The following is a 21,802-nucleotide window of genomic DNA, read 5'->3' on the forward strand; positions in this document are numbered from 1 at the left end:
TAGATGCTTGAAGGAATTTATTTAAAAATTTAATTTGGAGTACGTCTCTCTCTTCACATTTCACACCTATGATCATGTCTTAAAGTCTAGAAAAATAGTGGATTTACAAATGGTCTGCGGTTACGTTATTCTTGATATTGCTTGCTTTAGTAGGACTACAAGCTCTTAACAATCCATAATTTTAATATTGTACGATGAAATGATTTTTTTCTGGTTGGTGTCAATCCACCATTCAAATTTTATTATTTCATCTGCTAATAATCAATATCATGAATTCACGAATTAATATCACATATCATGAATAATCACGAATCATGGTCTAGACCTAGCTAGGCTATCACAGATGATGAAGTAAAACATTACCCTTATATATGTACGCGAATGCATATTTATTACTCGTAAGATGATAAAGCTTGATTGGGAAAGTCAGCCTCATTCTAGGTATTTTTACAACTTACAATTAGAGTAGTCTCATTGTCAGAGGAAATTAAACAAGAGCGCGCATGATGGCAGCGCAGTAACCAAAGGCTTAAATGTTCAAACGGAATCAAGGGTATGAAAAACGACGGTGTCGTCAAAGTCAGCCAATAACACGCATCAAGTAACGTAATTTTTCGCCATTTACATTTTGGCTAAATGAGCAGAGGCCGATGGACTTACTTTCATATTTTTTCCTATAACTTATGTGAGGTCACTTTTGGATACAGGGCAGTAGCAGGTCATGGAGGAACATCCGTTGAGGTGGAGTTAACATTGTAAAAGTAATCTTTATTTTCAAGGTTACATTTAGCAAACTTGATTTAAATAGATTACTTTAGATTGCTGTTGGACTTCTCAAGCTTGACCGTGAAGCAGAGTACCTAGAGAGGCACTTAACTCTAACTTAAAGGAGCGACCGAAAAATCCATTCTGCCTGGGAGTGAACGGTGGTGACGAAACGGGTGGGCGAGATGGCAAAGAGAGAAGTAATTGATCCAGGCATTGAACGTCTAGCTACCGAAGTTCAGTGCGGGCATGCAAATTAGATAGAAGAGAATGATAATAGGGTGGTATCCTATTATTTTTTAATTGCCTAAATCGAAAGATTATTACTCCTGGAGTACCTGCATATTTCACGCTTTTAGATTCTTAAATGACGCTATATGTTTTTCGCGATTAAACGAAAAGTGAAAAATTTCAAGCGCGCGAAAACGCGACGGATAAGTATGAATGCTGGGAATAGCTCGTGAGGCATCATTCTGATTCCAGCTGCCGCCGTGTGAGGCCACCTTGGTGAGAGGCTATGAGTACCGCTAGGATGCAGGCTGCTGGCAGGTAGCACTTGGCTTAAATAAGGATTCTTAATACCCTATCAAACGAAGGAAACTTTCCGACCTTAGGCAATTTAATAGGTGATTATTAAGAAATGTTTCCCTGAGCTTTGTGCCACATGCATGCATTGGTAATCTGAGATGACGTAAAACTCCCGACTACTAACACAGCATCTAGGTCCCTATGACGTCGCGTGAAGTGGCATCGCATGGGCGTCAATCTGGCCTTTTTCAAATGTAATTAAAATTGACCATTGCCATTCGTCTCAACTGTAAAACCAAATAATTTGTATATTATGAGTACACTAATTTTGGGTAACGAATCGCAATGAATGCCTTTCGTTTTCTTTGATGAAGGAAACTAACCTGTTGATGATAGTCATAAAAAATGTCGCCAGAAAAGTTTTTCGCGGATTCGTTTGGCACCGGGGTTCTTGATTTATCCCTTTCATTGCGTAAAATTTTCTCAGAGTTGTTTCACATTGGCGGAGAATTTTTTTTCACTGCATTCACTTTATTTTTCGAAAATATGTAAACAATTTCAATACAAAAAAGATTTTTATATTCATTTCACTATTTATTAAACAATTTGTTAATGGCATCACAGTGATGCCATCCGCACCCATGTGAAACAATGCTCCGGATATTTATGCAACCCGTTACACAAACATTAGGTGACGACGGGCAACTAATCTTTGCGTAGCAACTAAGAAGCTTAAAATAATTTCTGAAATGATGGCGGAATTGAATTATAAAAGAAGATAAATATATTCTCAGTTATCATCCACTTTCCATGCATCATATTTTGGGTAAATAAAAGTTTTTGAAGTTTTTTTTTTCACATTTATAAATTTTTAAATTTACCAGTAACTTAGATTTGCATGCAAACATATGAAAGTTATTTTATCTTTTTGACATTTTATTTTGCGTTAATGCTATAAAAACTAACTAATAATTGTGGAATTCTTTGAAAAAAGGCTTCAAACACAGCCCTGGAGCTTCTGCACATCATATATCATCAGAGCCACTTTTTAGTCGTTCTTAGAACGTGAGGAGTATTATTTTTCTGTTTGTCCTTAGAGTTTCAGAGGTGTGTCTTTTTTGAGTAACTCAATAGATATTTCAAGAGATTATTATAATTTTCCATGCGTAAACTCAGCAGTGTTGCCACATAAGGAGGGGTAATGGGTTACAACCCCCAATGAGGCGCCAAAAACGGGTAAGATGGCCCCCGCACCCTCCGGAAGGGCCCTAAAATCTCCTGCAAAAACCCCTCATTTCAAAATCGGGGCTTCGCGACTGTATAAACTGTGTCCACAGAGATGAAATCTATCGATTAATTTTCGTACGACTTTATTTGCATGTCCCCTGCCTCAAACATCAGGATCCTTCGCCCCACTGTAAATTATAGCATCTTGCACGACGCCATTAGGCCCTGAAAGCATATATAATGTTATGCCGTGTTTGTGGCGCCAAAGCAACATGGACTCATGAAGCAGAGTTCTTTACCCGGATAGTAAATTTATTTCATTCTTTGAGTGAATAAATTCAAAAGGGGTCGAATTTTATGCAAGGGGTCTCTTGGTATCGGATCATCTACTCCAGGGTCCTTGCCAAAATGCATGCAACGAAAAATTAGTTGAAATCGGTCTCGGGAAAATGTGGTGTGAAGACAAGAAACATCGAAGTTATTTTCCTTCATTTTCCAATAATCTGGAATGGATGGCCATCTTGTAATACTTAATGCAATCATACATTAGGTATACCAGATTAAAAATATCCCCCATTCCCCACGAGTAATATCCCTATGCTCGGTCTTTTCTAATTATAATAGCTCTATTTGGTTGAAGTAAAATATGTAAATTGCTTCAAAGTTAAAAAAAAAAACCCTTCGCGGAGAAGACTCAATGCAGTGTTCCATGCATAAACTTGAGTAAATTGTGCCAGAGGTAGTTTTATTGCGAGGAGATATTCTAAGCCTAGATCACCAAAGGCTGATACATAAACGGTCCTTGGGGTTTGAAAATAGGAATAAAATTAAAAATAAAGGTTTCTCCCATATTCCACGTAAGTGGCTAAATATATGTAAAATACTGAAATTTCCAAAAGAAAAAGGCTATACGGTAATATTATAAAAAAATAAAATCTCTGTAGGGGAGTGAAAATGCACGCAATCGAAAGATGTCCGAAGTAGAGACTGTACTAATGGCGAGAGTCGAAAAAACTGAGCAGGAATAGCTCACCTTCTCCACCACATGCACATAACAGAATACTTTGCATTTGCATGCATTTCTCATAAGAATGGCAAAAATACTTCTAACAATTGAGATAATAGGAGACACAGAGTGACTTGTAGTCTATTCCGCGGTGACATAAAACGACTCTTTTTTTTTTTTTTGAGCCCCGAAATTTGATCATTTTTTCCCCAAAGATTTCCCCAATTCTAATTTCTCATTCAAAATGAAATAAATATAAAAGTTTTCCTAGAACCTTCAATATTTCCCGTGAATAACGAAGTGGTGGACGTAATTATTCGAGCCTAGTAACTTTAACAAACTCAAACGAAATAAATGAGAAAAAGTCGAATTTCTTTTTCCGAAACCAATATAATCAAACCCCTATTGATAGGATCGTTCAGAAAATGAGTTGCAAATATGTTATGGAAGAATGTTATGAGTTAAAACGGCATTATGTAAATATTAAGTTTAAAAAATAATAAAAAGAGAAACATATTATTCAACTGTGTTTAGCTTGTGTATTGTGACCGTATTTTGATATACGAAAATATTTTTCGTCGGTGAGATGAAAGGAAGATTATGACTAAATATTGTTTACAAAAATTTTAATACGACTAAAACGGGGATAATAACCTTCAAATATGGCAACATTTAGTACAAATATTCAGAAGAGTAAAGAAAATATCACATTTTAATTTTTTTGTAATGGCGAAAAATCTTACAAATTAAAAAGTACTCCATAAATGTAAAAAAATGTACTAAAAAAATATAAACTTTTTTTCAAAAACGGAAGGCATATCAAGGTAGCCTAATCCAATGTGCGTGCGGGAAACCATCTTGAGAGTAGAAAGAACAGAGCGGAGGAGCGTAGGGAGCGATTGAAGGACATAGGCCGCCATGGCATCAATGTGATGCCACCCGCCCGTTGGCAGGACCTATGCTGGGCATCAATGCTATGCCATCCGCACTCAAAGGGTTATGGTGTATTTAAGACTATCTTTCTCCAAAAATTTGCGGGAGGGGAACACAGCTAGACATCGGGGCAAATGAATCACAGACAGTCATCGAGTGGGAAAATTTTTCCTTTCTTTTTCCACTCCTTAGTTGAATCAGAGGCAATCATGAATGTAATATCTTACGTTTTTGGATTCTACGATTATTTTTAATTTTTAAAAGAGCGGCAATTCCGTGCATCTGCACTGCTAGCTTCGCCAGGCGTATATTAGCTAACGTTAACGCTACGGTTATCCTGACGAAACCAGCTGCACAGATTTTCGACACTCTCGCTCTTTTGACTGCGATAAGAATCGCAGAATACAAAAAAATAGTCCGCGGAAGAGTTAGCGCGTTAACGCAAGAAGAAGCGCGCATTAAGTCATAAAATCACGTAAATTTGTGGGAAGGACAGATTCTCAAGTCCAACGTTTAATAATTGTTGATAGACTACACTCTAGACTATTTGACTCGCAGCCATTCAGCAACCCCATTTTGAGGCATCTATCGTATATACATCGGAATATAGTTCAATGTATTGTTTACTTTGTTTGATTCACTCCGAAGAGGTGCTTTAATATCGAAAGCGCTCGGGCATACAAAATTATTGCCTCAAAAAAATCTTAAGCACTTAATTGTTTTAGATGTCGGAAAAAATTGAATACGAATGGTTTAGGGTATAATAAAAGTTCACGGAATTGGAGGCGGTTTACAAAAGGAAAATAATTCAGGCGAAAAGTCTCCACAATCCTTTTATTTCATCAAATAAAATATAGTCATTACTATAAAACTAAGGGAGATATGTAATGGGTGAACAATATAATGACACATAGTAAAATAACACTTTTATTTTATTGTTACATAGTTTGGATTGGATTTCAGCCTTGAAATACATACTGCATTTCATTACTGCATCGCAATGACATTTAAAGCATCGAACCACACTCACAGCAAGGATGCTATAGCAATGAAAGACATGACCATGTTATTAAATAAATGTGAGCATAAACATCATGACATATAAATTTCCTCCTGGAGTCTTTTCATAAGTCTTAAGGACTTTTAATTACAGTGCAATCGAAAATTTTTACGGGCACAGAATCCATACAAATCTCACATTGTACCGCAGGCTATTTTGTCAACCTTCACTTACAGCGGAGACGGTTCACAGGAGTCTGTTATGTATTTAGGTGTGATAGCCATATCAATATTAAAGTTGACAGGGAGTCCACATCTTTCATTCTGTTTTTGTTTGCGAGTACCAATAAGGAGAAGAGATATTTAGTTTTCTATCAGCTCTCCATAATTGAATGGGAACGATAACGTACGATCGGCAGGAGATGTGCGTATACGCGTAAGAACTTCTTCAGGTAAGAAGCCCTTTAACTTCTTTCCACGCGACTCTGCTCATAGGGGCATTTGCACCAAATCTATCAGGCTATATGCAGGCATCCAACTCGACTACCGCAACTCAAGGACCAAAAAAAAATGAAGCGGTGATGTTACGTTATTCCCAAGCCAAAACGAAAAGGGCGCAAAACGTTTTAACGCCAGTAGCAAAGAAAACTTTGCACCGAAGATAAAAAATAAAATCTTGGCCTCACTTAACTTTTCCTCCTGCGAACGGAGTGGTTTGTGTTAAGGAGTATTCCGTCTGAAATGAATGGAGAGGAAGGCACTATTGCATTTATCCTAATTTGCTCAGAGGAGATGGGGGAATGATATCTAGAAAGCCCCATTGAGTGAACTCCGCTACCTCTGAGTAATTGAAAATCTGACTGGACAACCGCTCGGAAATCTGCGTTTCAAAAACACAAGATGGACTTTTCAAGCCACCTCGCATACACCCTCCGACATAACTTAATTAATTTAAGACAAACATAGGAACTTTTTCCTTGTTTTAACACGTCGCGTCGTCTCCTAAGACTTCGCTTCTTGAGGAAGCTTCCGACGCAGCGAACATCTCTTGATTCTCCCGGCGCGCTCCGGCGTCCACTTCCGTCGTTGGGAAAATATATCCATTCAGAGTAATGAGACCACGATGGCCTTAAGAGCAGTGTAGGAGCCCACGAAGAGACCGAAAAGACCGAAGATAATGATGGCGAGGCCTCGGATCAACCTCCAGCGGTAGGGCCCCAAGCCGTGGTCCCTGACGTCATTCACTGCCACCTCCGAGATCTCTGTGGAGCCGCCTTCGACGCCGGGGTCCACGGGTTCGAATCTCCAGAGGATGCAGATTTCGATGAGAGGGGGGAATATGATGCCAAGTGCAGACAAGCAGAGCGCCCCGAAGAGGGAGATGAATAGCTCCAGCCGAGGCACGGCCACCGCGAGAAGGACTGTGAATGGAAGAAGAAAAGTCAAAATCGGAGCTTCGAAACTTTGATTGCTGCATTCTGCATACTACTCTTTGAACTGCCTTAATAGGCTTATCCAACGATTTGATCGTTGGGTTTTTCTCTTCAATAGGAAAATCCTCCAAAATCGTTGGTACATTAATGGCTAATGCTAGGTTTCGCTAGTAAGTGGGCCCTTTCCGCTTCTATAGCGTTATGGTGTATTACCCCGTCCCTTCCCTTCCAACTCTTTCCTTGCCCAAGAGGCGTCGTCGGGCTCCCATCGCGGCGGCGTCTGTTTCTTTGTTTCTTCCCATCCAACCCCTCCCCGGGTGATAGGGCGAATCAGAACTATTGCTGGGTCCCGGCCACGGTGCGTTGTATCCTCGAAGGGCTCCCCTGAACCCTCACATCTCTTGCCTTAATAGGCTCGTGGCGGGGGGTGCTAGGATACCAGCAGTACATAATTATTATTTACTATTGAAGTATTCTACCGATTAAGGAAGGTTTCCATGACGTATTTATGAGGCATGAAGTATTTTGGTAACCTACCCCTCCCTTCATGGACTAACCTCTTCAATTCACAATAAGGTCTCCCCTCTTTAATTATATATAAAAATCCTATTCTCTCCTTCCTCTCCCTCGCTTACCCAACATTCTATCATCGAACACTATTTTCAACATCCCCTTCCCGCTAAGTACTCACTCCATCCATGCCTTCTGTTTACAGCGTATCTCAGATAGAAGCTGCCTCCTCACCCACCATTTTGCACTTCGTCGTTCCTCATGCTCTCCGTCCAATTCACCTTCTCCATTCTTCGCCCCACCCACATCTCGAACGTCCCCAGTCTTCTCTCGTCCTCCTTCCTAAGTATTCATGTTTCCGCAAAGTAAAGCGCTTAGCTCTAGATCAGACTCTTCTCTAGCCTTTTATTCAAACTCTTACACAACGATCCCAACATAAGCTCCTAACTGATAATGAACGCCTCCTATACTAACGCAATTCCCTTCCTGATGTTACTGATTTATCCGTTTTCCTCTAATGTGCTGCCCAAATAGTTGAACCCTAATACCCAAATAGTTGAATAGTTGAATTAGAACTTGCTCAAGTTTTTTCCCACCTACTTATATCTTGAATCTCTCATTCCTAACTCGCGATGCTTTACAAAACCGCATAACCTTGGTTTTCTTCAGTTCATAATGAAATAAAGATAAAATTAAAAACATGGGATTGTGGATTTTGGAGGGGGTTGAAGGTAATACACTCTTTATACTTCATAAACCGGCGAATGTTGGCAAAGATCTAATCTATATTCTTTTAATCTTTCTCGATGATATCGTAAATTTAAAAGAGGTGTTACGTCACCACAAATGTAAAAGTTGAGGGAAGAAATATTATGCTAAACTTCAAGAGCTATAGATATAAATATGTAAATATTATGCAAGTGAGCACTGCATGTTAAAGTGGACCGATAGGAAATTCGACTATATTATACGTTTCTGCAGAAATTTTTAACCCTTGAAATCTATCTCTTATATTGAGAATGGATTTTGCCTACTGAACTATTGACCCAGATGGTGTGTATAAGCTTTCGTCTGCTGAATATTATCATGAAGTTTTGTTCCACCAGCCAACTGGACTTTACCCTAAAATCCTTACCATTACCTGAAATCCTCTGTATAATTTCGGAAATACTTCCGCCACCAAAATATACAAGTCGAGGGATGCGTTATTTTAAGAAACCTCTACTGGAATGCCCAGTCAATTATATTTTCTTGAAAATTTCAATACCTACACGATCTTCAGGCGAATAAATCATAAAATTTGTTTTTACCACACTATTTTACTTATGTATCCGTAAACGTCTAAATAGTCGTGTGGCGTGAAGTGTTTAGTCACCAACCCATAAACGGGACGGGAATAAAAAATAAAACTTGACGTGAGCGTTGAAGTGATCCGACAACTGATCTCCATCAAGCATTTAATAAGAGAGTTGTAAAAGAAATAATTATATAACGGTAAAGCTGAATCCAAGGGTAACGAACCGAATATCAGAGGAAAATACCATCTCTGACGCTGGCAGATGGGAATTTCCGACAGTGAATTTTCCAAAGCAGCAATAACACGTTTTGCAAAGCAACTATTTCATTCAATAAAATCAACTGATTTGGTCGTTACTTGGTGGAACGATGAAATGTTCATGGTTAAGCAAAACCCAATACTGTTCCACAAACTTTTAATTATTAGCTGTCAACTAGTTTCGACGTCTATACCGCCATTATCAAGACTAGCAGTTAGCTTGGTAATGACGTTTATGCTCCGGACAATGCCAGCTGAGCGGATTCGTAATGTTGGGCTACTACATGAGCGGATATGATTCGGTTGGCGATTGTCGAGCGTTTTTGCAGTGGAGGTATCGCTATGTATGTCTGTTCATTGTTGGCTACTTATCAATACCAGTACTGGGTTTTGCTTCACCATGAATATTTCATTTAAAGTCCATGCAGCCCATTTTATTCATAAAATAAGCTTGATTTTAGAAGAGCTCGCCCTGGGAAAGAAATCGATGAACTCTTCAACTCTCTGGTTCCTCTTCCACCGACAAAATATTTTAAAACCGGCCGAGGTAAAATTGATTTTTACCTGAGCATCGCACTTATAAATTTTTTAAGCTAATAAAAATGCTCTAGTTTCTGTGAGTGGCCTCATTCCGGGTTGAGTTCGGGACGAGCACCTGTTCTTCTCGGCGTTCCCCCAGTATCGATTCTCGCCAAGGCTATTGATCCCCTCGGGCACCTTCTTTGCACCTATCTAGAAAAGATGACCTTAAGGCAAATTACTCCCAATAATGGAACACATAAAAAGTCTTCATTAAAAGGAGAATGTTTTCGGAAATTTGTCCAAGATAACCAAGTTAGTCACTTTTCTTGAAAATTTAAAAATATGCTCCATTTACACTTTGCGTGCTACGTGCGTAATATTATGCCGTGTGAAATCGTTTGATTTTATCCGCGGGCGTAATATTACGTTATCCGAATTTTGAAAAATCCTAGTTTGCCATTTTTTAACGTAGTGTAACCAACTTCTTAATAAAAAATGAAAAAAATAAAAGCAAAATTCATTCTTTCAAACAATACCAAACACTTATTCCTCGTATCAAAGGTTGGTTGGTGAGAAATTACACAAGAGTATGGAAAATGGCCCGCACTGGGGTACAGGTCCACAGTACTAGGGTCAGGATGGCAAGTGTTAATTTTGCCTCATTTACATTGCCAAAGTAATCTCATAAGTGGACAAAGTTTTCATCTTATCATGATTTTTGGGGAAATGCGGAAGTAAGGTCAGTTTTTATCTAGACTGCTTAAATGTATTTTAGCATTTATCTGCCTTTTTCATATGCTTAGACCTTTAAAATTTGTAGCAATGTATCTTCGTGTTTGCGAATGCTATTAAACAAGTTTTGCCTTTACAGACAACATCCATCCAGATTAAAAAGCAAAACTATGGTTCAAAGACAGCGGATAAATCAATCCTCACATTTTTTAAGTAAAATAATTTTCCAATTAGAGCCAAGAGTTGCAGACATGCTACAAAAGGCAGCATTTTATTGATATTAATTTAAGCTTTATCCGGTGTCCAGTCAAAGTTTTATTTATGCAATAATTGTCATAATATACCGATTTTTACGTCAATTTTTTTGTCAAAACGATGTAAATATGCTCGGGAACTGATCAATAGTTTTCCTAGGTTCACTCATATTACCGTTTTATGAGCTTTTATAAAAATGCAAATTTTCAAATTACATCTACAGAAAATGTTCCACAAACAGCCTTTTTTCGTGGCCGTCAGTATGAGAAGCACAGTTACATGGGCATATTTAGGATGTTTCATGAAGATGACATGGAATTACAATATGATACCTCCACTGCAAAAACGATCAACAATCGCCCACCGAATCAAATCCGCTAGCATCTAGTAGCCCAACAATACGAATCCGCTCAGCTGGCAGTAGCCGGAGCATAACCGCTCACCTCCAAGCTTCGGAGGTAAGCGTTTGGGCTCCGGCTATTACTAGCTGAGCGGATTCGTATTGTTGGGCTACTAGATGAGCGGATTTTATTCGGTGGGTGATTGTTGAGCGTTTTCGCAGTAAAGGTATCGAATACTTATAATGGTATCTTGGATTTCCATACTCACAAGTGGTAATGACGATTGCTGTCCTCACTGCGTACTCCAACAAGGTCCTTTCTCTAGGACTCCTCTTCTGAAGATGCTTGACTAGATATTCTTTCCAGATGATCTCTAACGGGACGTAACACTGAAGTGCATACGTAATGAAGATGGCAGCCGCGAACATTCCTTTCACAACTTGCGCCAACCTACGAATAGAAAACAGTTAATATAGGGGGTATAACTGAAATAGTTCAGTATTTTGATAATTTACGTACTCGGTTAGTCATTTCTACCCCAGACATGATGGTATGGTACAAGGGTCGTTCAATAAGTCTTTAGCAAAAGGTAGAAACACAAATTATTTCGGGAATTTTGAAAATATATATCAACTTTGACTCCTTTCAGCCCTGTAAATTTTTATAGCATTTCTCTAAGTGTGTTTAGCTGTCCAAAAATTAGAATTTCGTGATCTCTTCAAAATAGGCGTTATTTTGGGCGATTACCTATTCCATAGACGTAAAACTTTGTCTGCAAAGATATTTCTTCGCGTTCAGAAACAATTAAAGGTCACTGGGGGTCATATCATGAGAATACGATGAATTTTGTTACAATTGGAACTTTAATTCCGTAATTTTTGCCAATACAACTGATTAGGTGTGCAACCGTGCAATGTCTTGTTGAAGGAGGAACTTTTTCTCTTTCAAATGGGGACGCATTTCTTGATTTCTACCAACAACCGGTCCAATAAGGACGCAAAATACTCTTCTGTTATCGCTTTTCTCTCTTCTAAGTAATTGATGCATAATACTCTTCTGTAGCAAAAACAGCCTCGGAGTTGACCACACAATTTCGTTTATTCTCCTCGGCGAGCAAACGAGGCAGCCATATTGCCGAGAATTTTTTCACACCCAATTTTTCGTGCAAACATGAAGCGATGGTGCATTTCGATATGCCTGTGGCCTCAACTATATCACGAACGTTGATTCGTCTATCACTTAAAAGTCATTCCGCGGATTTTTTCAATCATTTCGGCGGTAGACACTTCCATTTGATGTCCGGAACCATATTAATTTTTTGGATGTTCGGCCAGGTTTTAATTCACTTACGCAATTGTAAATAGTTGAAAACACAAGAGAAAATGTGACATGAACTTCATACAGCTCAGCTTTGATTTATTTCGGCGTTAACTCTTTTAAAAACAAGTATTTCATCACCGCACGTAACTCAGTTTTATCCATGTTTATAAATAAAACAATTCAGTTCAATACAATCGGCAACAACAATGAAGCTATGGCATGGATACAGCTGATACTTTAACAGATGACTAGTAAAGAATGCTGCTTTCTGGAAAAAAATTTTATATTAAGAGTGCAATCTCTCGGGAATTCTAAGGACTTACTGAACGACCCTCGTATTTGGAGGAGGCGACCTACAGCTAAGGTTATTTGTGACATAGGGAGGGGTAGGGATGGAAGGGTAGATGGGAACCTGGCCTCGGAATTAGCTTGATCTTAGAGAAAGGCGATAAAAGGACCACGGCTTGACGTCCCATCCGACGGAATCCCCAAAAATCATGTTAAAAAAACTTTGGCCACTTACGACATTACTTTTGGAGCAATTAGCAAAATAAATGACATGATTCTAGTGAAATTACGTTAGTTACATGAAAACGGCGCTGCGGTAGGCTTCCTAGCAGGAAACGTGATAACTTACAATAACTTGTTAGATGTATATGGATTACAATTGAAGTGCTCTCCGCAAAGCACTAAAGCAGGGATCGGTCTCTGAAAACTCTTTGCCACCGCTGGGATTTGAACACTGACCCACGGCGTGGGAAATCAACATTCTAGGCACCACCCCGATCCTCCAGACATGAATGCGACAATTATCACACTGGAACACAGCAAAAGATAGATAAAAAAAACAGAACGCTTTTGAACGGGTCCGACCCCTACCTACGAAGTGGAAGCGAAGGCTTCGTTGTCCTCTTCCCCAGAAAAAATCGACTAATAACAAATTTAAAAAATTCATTATTATACAAAAGTATCTTCGGGAATCAATTAAGTTCTGAGAAGGCTAAATTTATAAAATAAATCCAGGGATAGACGCACACCCACACAGGGGTACAGCTAGGAATTGAGGCTGGGGGGGGGGGGGGGTTAGGTGCAACTAATACCGGGGTGTGTGGGGGTATGGAATACCCACCAGGATGAGCGGTATGAGCGAGATTAATAAATTGCGGAATTTTAAGATAAATGGTTCAAAATGGTGAGCTTTACGGCTGTCTGAGGGATATTTTATTAATCCTTACACTATTCTATTAGTATTCTGTTGTTAATTTTTTTCTATTTACGGCAAAATCTGTAATCAGTTTTTAAGTTCTTATAAAGACTCTGAATTTCACCGGTAGGCTTTAAATTCATGTCGGGATGAGCCATGGATGAGCAGTGTTGCTTATGTAGTACGCTGTTCAGCCGCCTTTGGCACTCCAACAGATGCGACTTGCGTTGTCTGAGGATATTTGACGGCATTCCTTACCTATTCTTCCCTAAAATCTTACCCTTGCCTCATATAAGCCCCTTACCTTACGATAAGCTGCTTATCAATTTTTTCCGTTAGAAAATCATAAGAAACGGATAACTCTCTTACTTTGTGCTATCTGGGTCCACGCCCATGGTCAGTGACTTTTACATAGAGGTAAGTAGTAACGGAAAAATGGCAGATATGCCTACGATTTACATCCTGACTCAAGTGAGTTTGAATTGTCGGATATGAATTCGTGGCTAATACTTCAATGGAGGCTGTAACGTTTTTTTTATTATCTTCTCTTTAATGTGTCGCAATATTGTTATTACACTCTATAAAACGTTTTATAATTTAAACTTGGGAGCGAAAACACACCCGCACGCCGTGACAATTACAATCCAACTCCACTTCTGCCGTTCACAACAATCTCCATCTCCTTTAGGGCCCCCGCGCACTGGCAACTTTTTAAAAGCAACTATTTAGTTGCTTTGTGGAAGTTCAAGTGAAACACACGGCATTGACTGTGGCCCCGCGCACCGGCGACTTTTTAGTTGCCGCAACTAAATAATTGCGTCCGGACCTATTCTGAGGGTGATTAAATTGTTGCCGGTAGGAATAGATCGCGGGGTGTTTACCTAACCCCGCGCACTGTCAACTTTTCAGTTGCTTGACGGCACTTGTTCGGAGCGCATCATGGGAAGTGTTTTGCAGGACGCGTTTTGCAAAGGTCTCTTAGTTTTTAAGTTTTGGGTTTATTTACGGTAATTTTAATTACTGAACATGCTCTCGATTGTATTTGAGGCCATATATTTACAACTTCACTTACTTCCATTATGTAAATACACAACAACCTCAGAATAATTTTACTCACATAGTTACACCTTCCCTTCATTTAACACCTTTCATTAAATTTTCTCCATCTTGATTTTCTTTATACTCTTGAGATTCTTCGAAATTCTTTTCTTCACTTTCCTATTCTTCTCCTTTCTACTTGTCCAACTACTACCGTTTCACAGCACATTATACATGGTGGACCACGGATCTCTATTGTAGAGACTATATAATGCTGGCCTTGGAATTTCTCGCATTCCATCTACGTTTCTGATCTTGATTAATATCTTTTTCTTCGTTCAAGTCGTCACCTTCAATTGTTTCAATCATATCTGTCGTTGGAAATAGGATTCCTATTTAAAAACATCACATTGGGTAGGTTGATGTGTCCTTCCGCTTCGGTATGTGCGTTACACCTTCACTCGACGCCACCATTTCTTTAATTTTTTCCTTCCGTTCTTTCTTCCTATTTCTCAATTTTACTGCAAATTTTGCTCCGGCCTCATTACCTTTTGGGATTATTTGCAGTACTTTAATTTATTGAAAAAGCCCTGGATTGTATTTGGAAGCCATAAATTCACAACCAACGGTCATATACCCTTACAGAAAGATTCGGCAATCCATGTTAAAAATCGAGTCTTAAGTTCGACTGAGGCGGCGCCAATCATTCCTGCAGCGAATTTGGAGCTAATCTGCACAGGTGTGGGTTACTCCATAGAACCACTTATTTTTCGTTTAAATTTAATGCTGAAATATAATCTTAACGTTCTTCTTTATTTTCTGGTTCAGGCTCTTTTCAGGTTCTTATAAATTTCACATTTTTTTAAACTAGTGAGCATTATAAAATGAAAGTTGTTTGAACGAAGCAAATTACAATTAATATAATGCGGAAATCATGTAAAATTCATTCAAATTTGTCATGGACATGATAGAGGAATCGTACTTACATGTCAAAGATAAGTTAGTGATTCTGAACAGAGGATTACCAAAAACAAGAAAACAATATGTATACCCAAAGATTCCATAGTATTGAAATCGTGATGACAATCCAAAGAATGCTGTACTGCAGCCAGTGACGTAACTAGGAATATGCTTTGGGGTGGGAAAATTTTTGAAAAATGACATGCCTCGATATACATTTCACATCATTTTGGCGCTAAAAATTAAATTTAAGCAGATAAAGTTATTATATTTCAATACTAGGTAATTTTTTAAATATCTTTTTTTTCCTCTGATGGTTTGGGGGGGATCTATTCCCTCACCCTCCATATTTACGCTACTGACTGCATCCCAATCCTTCCTAGCTCGCGTCATATTTTATTTTCTTGAGTTTCCTCCTCATGTGTTTCTCGATCCAACATAGTTTCTTTTCAATAGTCTAGTCTCCTTTCCATGTATAACTAGATGGATGTATCTCTTCCCTGATATCTGGTCCCATATAAAATAGCCACTCCACCATTTTCACAGCTTCTCTAGTACCCAATTTGCGATTAAAGCTATTGAAGATCATTCCTGGTACCTAAGTAAACGAGATTTATTAAATTTGATTAAGATATCTTTTATATTTAGGTGATTGAATTTGTGATCATTTTTAAGTAACTTGATAATGAATTGGAAATAAAGGCAACAACATTTTAGATTAAACGAAAGTTCTATGAACTTCTCCTACCAATTTTACATACAGTATAGTTTATGTAAATTCCTCTAAAAAGAGGATAGTCCACAAGGACAAATACTGTACCCAAAACATTTTGTTTGTTTGCTTATTTTTTCGCTGTCTCAAAATGAGCGCAACAACACAACTTGCTTTCACGAGATCCGTTGTAAACTGAGCTGAGGGGCAACTATTTAATCGCCAGTGCGTGGTAGCGAGCAACTCTTGGGTGAGTAAATTGTTTAGTTGCCGGTGATTAAAGTTGCCAGTGCGCGGGGGCCCCCATCCCCAGCCGTACACAACAATTGCCTCCCTCCACCTCGATTGTTAATTTAATTTATATGTTTAAACAAACAACATGGTGGTTTGTTTACAAGAAATATTTTAATCGAACGAAACGCTTTGGCAATTGGTTCTCTGAATATGCCACGACTATCTAGAAGCCCAACAAAATTTTCCCTTACATACACGTATTGAAACTAATATAAATATTTTTCAAATTTTTTGATTTCATTATGTATTTATTTTCACACTGTATGCCATAGTAATAGCCACTCCACAATGGACGTAAATAATAGGAATCCTGTATAAATCCAATTATTGTTATCTTCGCACATATAGTAAGGATTGATTTTGGATGTTCATTACATATCAAGTTAGTACGCGCTATCGATAAGTATCACGCTATGGATATCCAATGTTACATGCACTGCATAGCTTTATCTGTTGGGAGGAAACTACACTAATCTTCACATTCTTCACAAGTCGAGAACGGAATTATAAAAATTACGATAAGGATATAATTGCACGGGTGGAATAGACCTAAGTAACGAAATCACTCCGAATGCAAAAGGTTTTTTTTCTGTCAGAAAGATGTAACGACTCAAGTAAAACGCTTTGATGGCCAGGTATAATGTCTCCCAAAATATTTTAAACACATTCGAAATTTTAAATAGTTAAAAAGTATGTCTAAAAAAGTGCACAGATGCATATTCAGTAAAATTCACTGAGTGAAACTATAATGATTAAATCAATCAATGGGCAATATGAGTACTTTAAATCATGGGAAATGAAATATTCGAAACAAAACATCTTCGCAGAGCCATTTACTCGGAAAAAGTAGCGATCGTACTCACACTTCATCAGTCGGGAGGTTCAGCGTAACGCTTCCTAAGGCCCCTTCTCCATACTTGAGGTATCCCGAGAAGCCAAGAAGCACGTAGAGCGCAATGATGACGAGCATTGCTCTATTGAGGACACCGCTGTAGCCTCCAAAGGCCGATGGAGTCTCCATGTTGTTCTCCAGTGCAATAATCTTGCAAATAAATACGAAAACTTTTTAGCACGGAGGAATTTCTGAAACCGCGAGCTAATCTAGGAATTGCAATTTTGTCAAAATGACACGACGGTGACGAATAATACTAACCACCCCAACCGCTTCCAATGCAAACAGAGTAGTTCCAATGAAAAGCGGGAAATGCGACGGCTCCCCTGAAAATTATAAAATAAAAAAATAATTCCTGTCGTCGAAAAAAATGTTGTCCAAAAAAAGTAAGAAACAAAGACAAAATTCGGCTCAGCAATAAAAAATTGAAAAGTTTATATTTCTAGCCGAATAAATAATTTCAAACAGTTAGTTAACGATTATTAGAAAAATAAATTTAGAAATCAAACTTGAGATCATTCCATGAGCTTGAGTGGGCTGTATAGTTCGAAGATAGAGGAAAAACAGCATAAAAAGATTTATTTAATACAGTCAATTCTACCAAAAAGGGACATAAAATGTCCCACTATTATTTTTATACTTCTCATTATGCATTAAAATTCTCACTAGATGTGGCAAGAATACTTATGCTAGATAATACTTTCACTAAATACTCACGATAATTATATTTTTTGAATAATACTTTTATATCTGGCTCATTGAAAACAATTTTTCACTTCCCTTGCTTGAGCACCCAACATCTAAGAATCAATTTATTTTACCATTTTTAACTAAATATTAATGACTTACAGTGGTTCAACCGAGAAATAAAATAATTTTACCGACAATAAACTTTCATAAAATGTCTTTCCAATGTCTTCGACCAATAGATGTTTAAAAAACAGGGTTTTCCGAACTAAATGTGTATGAAGTATTTAAAAATAGGAAAATTTATTAACTATCTCACAGCATTTCTATCACGTTTGGCGAAAATAATGAATATTATGGTAATTAGAATATAAATATAGTTTTCACAAAAAATTATGCTAGGTACGACATTGCGATATGAATCAGGGTGAATACATGATCTACTACCTCGCTATCTTTTACTACTTCCTTAGTTACCAGCAAATCAATGTATTGCAAATGAGGTCAAAATAAGTTAGTTTGCCCATGACGTCAGTTGTCAAAAAGTCATTGAAATAAAATTGATGGTTTAAGAGTTGTGCTGGTTAAATTGCTTCGTGTTACATAAAAAAATTAATATATTTCCTATCGCAGTGTTAAATTGGAATGAGAAAAGGCATCGCGCATTTTATTTCTAGCTCATGTAATTCGTGGAAAGACAGCCGTGGGAGCACACAAAAATTGTAGACAAATAAAATCTGTCTATTTCGAGTCTACTGGTAACTTAAACCGATGGAAGTGCGATGTAGACCGTCAATAAATACACGTATGTGATCGCAAAATCTTTGTAAATTTCACGTTGAAATGTTTACATTTTGCGTTCAGCCGTATTTTCTACCAAAATGTGCCATATGTGATGCATAGGTGCAGGGAAGTTGATTTGATGATGGCATTTATCAATCAACTTCCCTGAACCTAGGTCGGTCAAATGAAAAGCCTGTGGTAAAATTTAATGAAATTTTATTTGGATTATAATGAGATTTGAATCTTTTTATATTTCTGTGCAGCCACAGCGGAACCTCATTGAATGGATAAGAGAAGGCATTGTGCTCACCTACAGCGTTTCTCTCCGAGAGGGAAGGCACTTCTCTACCAAAGAGGTAGTAGAGAACTATTCCAAGGCCCACGAAGGTCATCACATTGGCTGCAGACGAGAAAGGCGCAAGGATTTTAAGGTTGGGTATGTAATTGAGCAGAATAAGTGGTACCAACAGCATCAGCATGTAGATTCGGACGTCCACGTCTTTCCAATACTCATCGATAATCTGAGAAAGGAAATTTATCTGAGATGAAGAGTGGTGTACACTCAAATTATACCTAAATGCTCGCTGAAAATCGTACAAAGCTTAATAAGTCTGCATACCGCGGCCTTGCAGGCGTAGTCGGAAAGCCGAAAATTGAGTTCAAATGACAGAATTATTGCTTGGTTAGGATTGAACCAGCAACATAAGAGAACAGATCGAATAGGAACTATGAATAACAATAGCTAGATAATTTATACGGTACAAAAAGTATCATATCATTAAGAATTATTACTATATTTTACCTAGGAGAGATGGATAATTTTACATAATTGGATATGAAGATGAACATAGACAGACATTTTGAAAGTAATTCGAAGGATAGTCGTCTTAGACCAAGACCCAATTACTAAAAATGAATTGCAATACTAATCAATTACTAAAAATAATCGAATCACTGCGGCATGGAACGATAAACGCCTGTAATCAATCCATAGATACTACTGATAAATTGAAATTAGAGCACTTATTTCATGGGTAATTACCTGCTTAAAATTGGTAGCGACGAAAACTATGTAGACGCAACAGATCCCCAGCTGATACACAATTAAAAAGGCGTTGACCACGTGCCTGCAAGTAAATTATTTGCGTAATTGACCATTTTTCCCTCTAATTTTGTACCAAAAATAAAAATATGATTATTATATTTTTCATGATCATTAATAAGAAAAAAGTAATTTAAATTACGGCTGAATTCGTTTCTGATGAAAGGGAAAGTTTACAGAAGAGATTTTAATGTTCTCATTGGATAACAATGAAACACGTATTTTATGATCAGAAAAAAATTTTTTTAAATACCTCAAATTGAATTTATTCCATTGAAAATTTGTATTAAAAAAGCTGTTGAAGGACGCAGATATTGAATTTGCCATCAAAAATAGCTCCAGCAGCTACTATTCTTGTTCCTTTTGGCTGTGATGGCCTCCAATATATATTTTAATTATAGGATTAAACTTAAGTCAAATCTCTGCAGACCTTAATTCCATACTCGTCCTTACCTCGAAGATGTTTTGAACCTCTTCAGCCACTGAGGCCCAATTTCTATTGCCTCGGCCATCGTGTCTGGGTAATTTAGGACTGGGACTCGTAACCTCGAACAGAGGATGTATTGGCAACGTATCTGAAATGGAAAAAGTGAGTGAGTTCACCTGAAATTTCAAACTTTGTATGCACAAAATGATAAGGAATTAAAAAAGGCCTAGAATTAGAAAAAAAACAATGATGAAGTTAGTTTGATCAGATATTATCTCGCAAATGAAAACTTAAGCTCTTTTTGATTAGAAAAAAATTTAAAAGTATCATAAACTGTGAATCTAAGCACTTATTTCTGAGTAAGAATGTTTTACATTGATGCCATGGAATCATTTTACAAATCATTAGCACTTTTTTAGGGAATATGAAAGCTGTAATAGTAGTTATTAAATAAATTTTGATACAAAGTTAATGTGTGATTAACCACACATTGGCTTTTGGTGCATTAAAAAAGTTTGTCATCATCAAAATACTCATAGAAAGAGTAATGGACTTCAACTATCATTATTTTAGAAACGGGAAAAAATAATATAGAAATGAATAAAATAAAATATTTAGTTCAGAAAAGGAAATTTAAGTTCCAATAATCTTATAAACATAACGCATATTTTAGCCTGCGAATCTGCGATTCCACCCAAAATAAATTCATCGCAAAAGTATTGTCTGGTAATAAAGCCAGTTGACCCAGTTATGTAAGAAGATAAAACAAGAGCATCGTTAGTAATTACTCCAAATCTTTAGGAAAAGAACTGGTGATATATATGACTGCGGTACTTACCAGAACATGGAGACAGTATGTACACAAAAAGCCAATGAAAATAGTTCCGATGATACCGACGAGGTAACCTGCGTTATGGAATGCTTCCGGCATGGCTAGGATTCCCGTACCTAAACTCCCCTTCAGCATATGGATGAGCGTTTCCCAATTGCTGCATGGATAGACATAAGGAAATAGAGTAAGCAGCATGCGAATACAAATTCACTGATGTACATATACCTACGTAATGAACGAATGGCATGCGAATGCATGTTTTCGTAATCACATATTTACGCGGCAAGCACATGGGATCCGGGGTTGAATGATTTTTTTTCACGATAATCGAATACCTACACCTATCCATAAGCAAAAATATCACTCTCATTTTATCGATCTGGAAGTCTATGGTATGATTCTGAAAATCATGTTTTTTTTCATCTTGTCGCTCTGAAACATATTTATTCTAGATTGCTCGATCATTTTAGGCCTACCGCGTTTCCTCAGACTCCGCAGCGGCTGACAACCGAATTCGTGCAAAGCTCGTTTCACATTAGGCACGTTATTTATTGCACAAACAAAGGCACGCATGAACGAACATTTCAAAATGCATCGTATTGAGCCGTAAAATACATGAATGAAAGGTGGCAAAATAGCCCATGATCTAATCCAAAAATTATTGCACGCCCGATTAGGAAAAAGATTGTTTTTTTTCCTTCTCTCGACCTCGACGTTTAACGTTGATCCAGTGTCTACAAGAATT

The 21,802-nt window shown here is 37.7% G+C and overlaps 1 protein-coding gene across 1 annotated transcript in view; it reads right to left on the reverse strand.

Annotated features, from left to right (window-relative positions):
* Positions 1 to 5,276: 5,276 nt before the first annotated feature.
* The window catches only part of LOC124158708 (proton-coupled amino acid transporter-like protein CG1139), a 56,032-nt gene continuing 39,506 nt past the window's right edge, over positions 5,277 to 21,802 (reverse strand). Inside the window, exons 4-11 of the mRNA XM_046533950.1 lie at positions 21,064 to 21,214; positions 20,252 to 20,373; positions 19,739 to 19,823; positions 19,007 to 19,217; positions 17,488 to 17,552; positions 17,198 to 17,376; positions 11,075 to 11,256; positions 5,277 to 6,879 (exon numbers count right to left, since the gene is read on the reverse strand). Of these exons, the coding sequence (XP_046389906.1) occupies positions 6,563 to 6,879; positions 11,075 to 11,256; positions 17,198 to 17,376; positions 17,488 to 17,552; positions 19,007 to 19,217; positions 19,739 to 19,823; positions 20,252 to 20,373; positions 21,064 to 21,214 (1,312 nt within the window). The 3' untranslated portion in view covers positions 5,277 to 6,562. The remainder of the gene's footprint in view (positions 6,880 to 11,074; positions 11,257 to 17,197; positions 17,377 to 17,487; positions 17,553 to 19,006; positions 19,218 to 19,738; positions 19,824 to 20,251; positions 20,374 to 21,063; positions 21,215 to 21,802) is intronic.

Source organism: Ischnura elegans, chromosome 5 (genome assembly GCF_921293095.1).
Source record: "Ischnura elegans chromosome 5, ioIscEleg1.1, whole genome shotgun sequence".
In the NCBI taxonomy this organism is placed as follows: domain Eukaryota; kingdom Metazoa; phylum Arthropoda; class Insecta; order Odonata; family Coenagrionidae; genus Ischnura; species Ischnura elegans.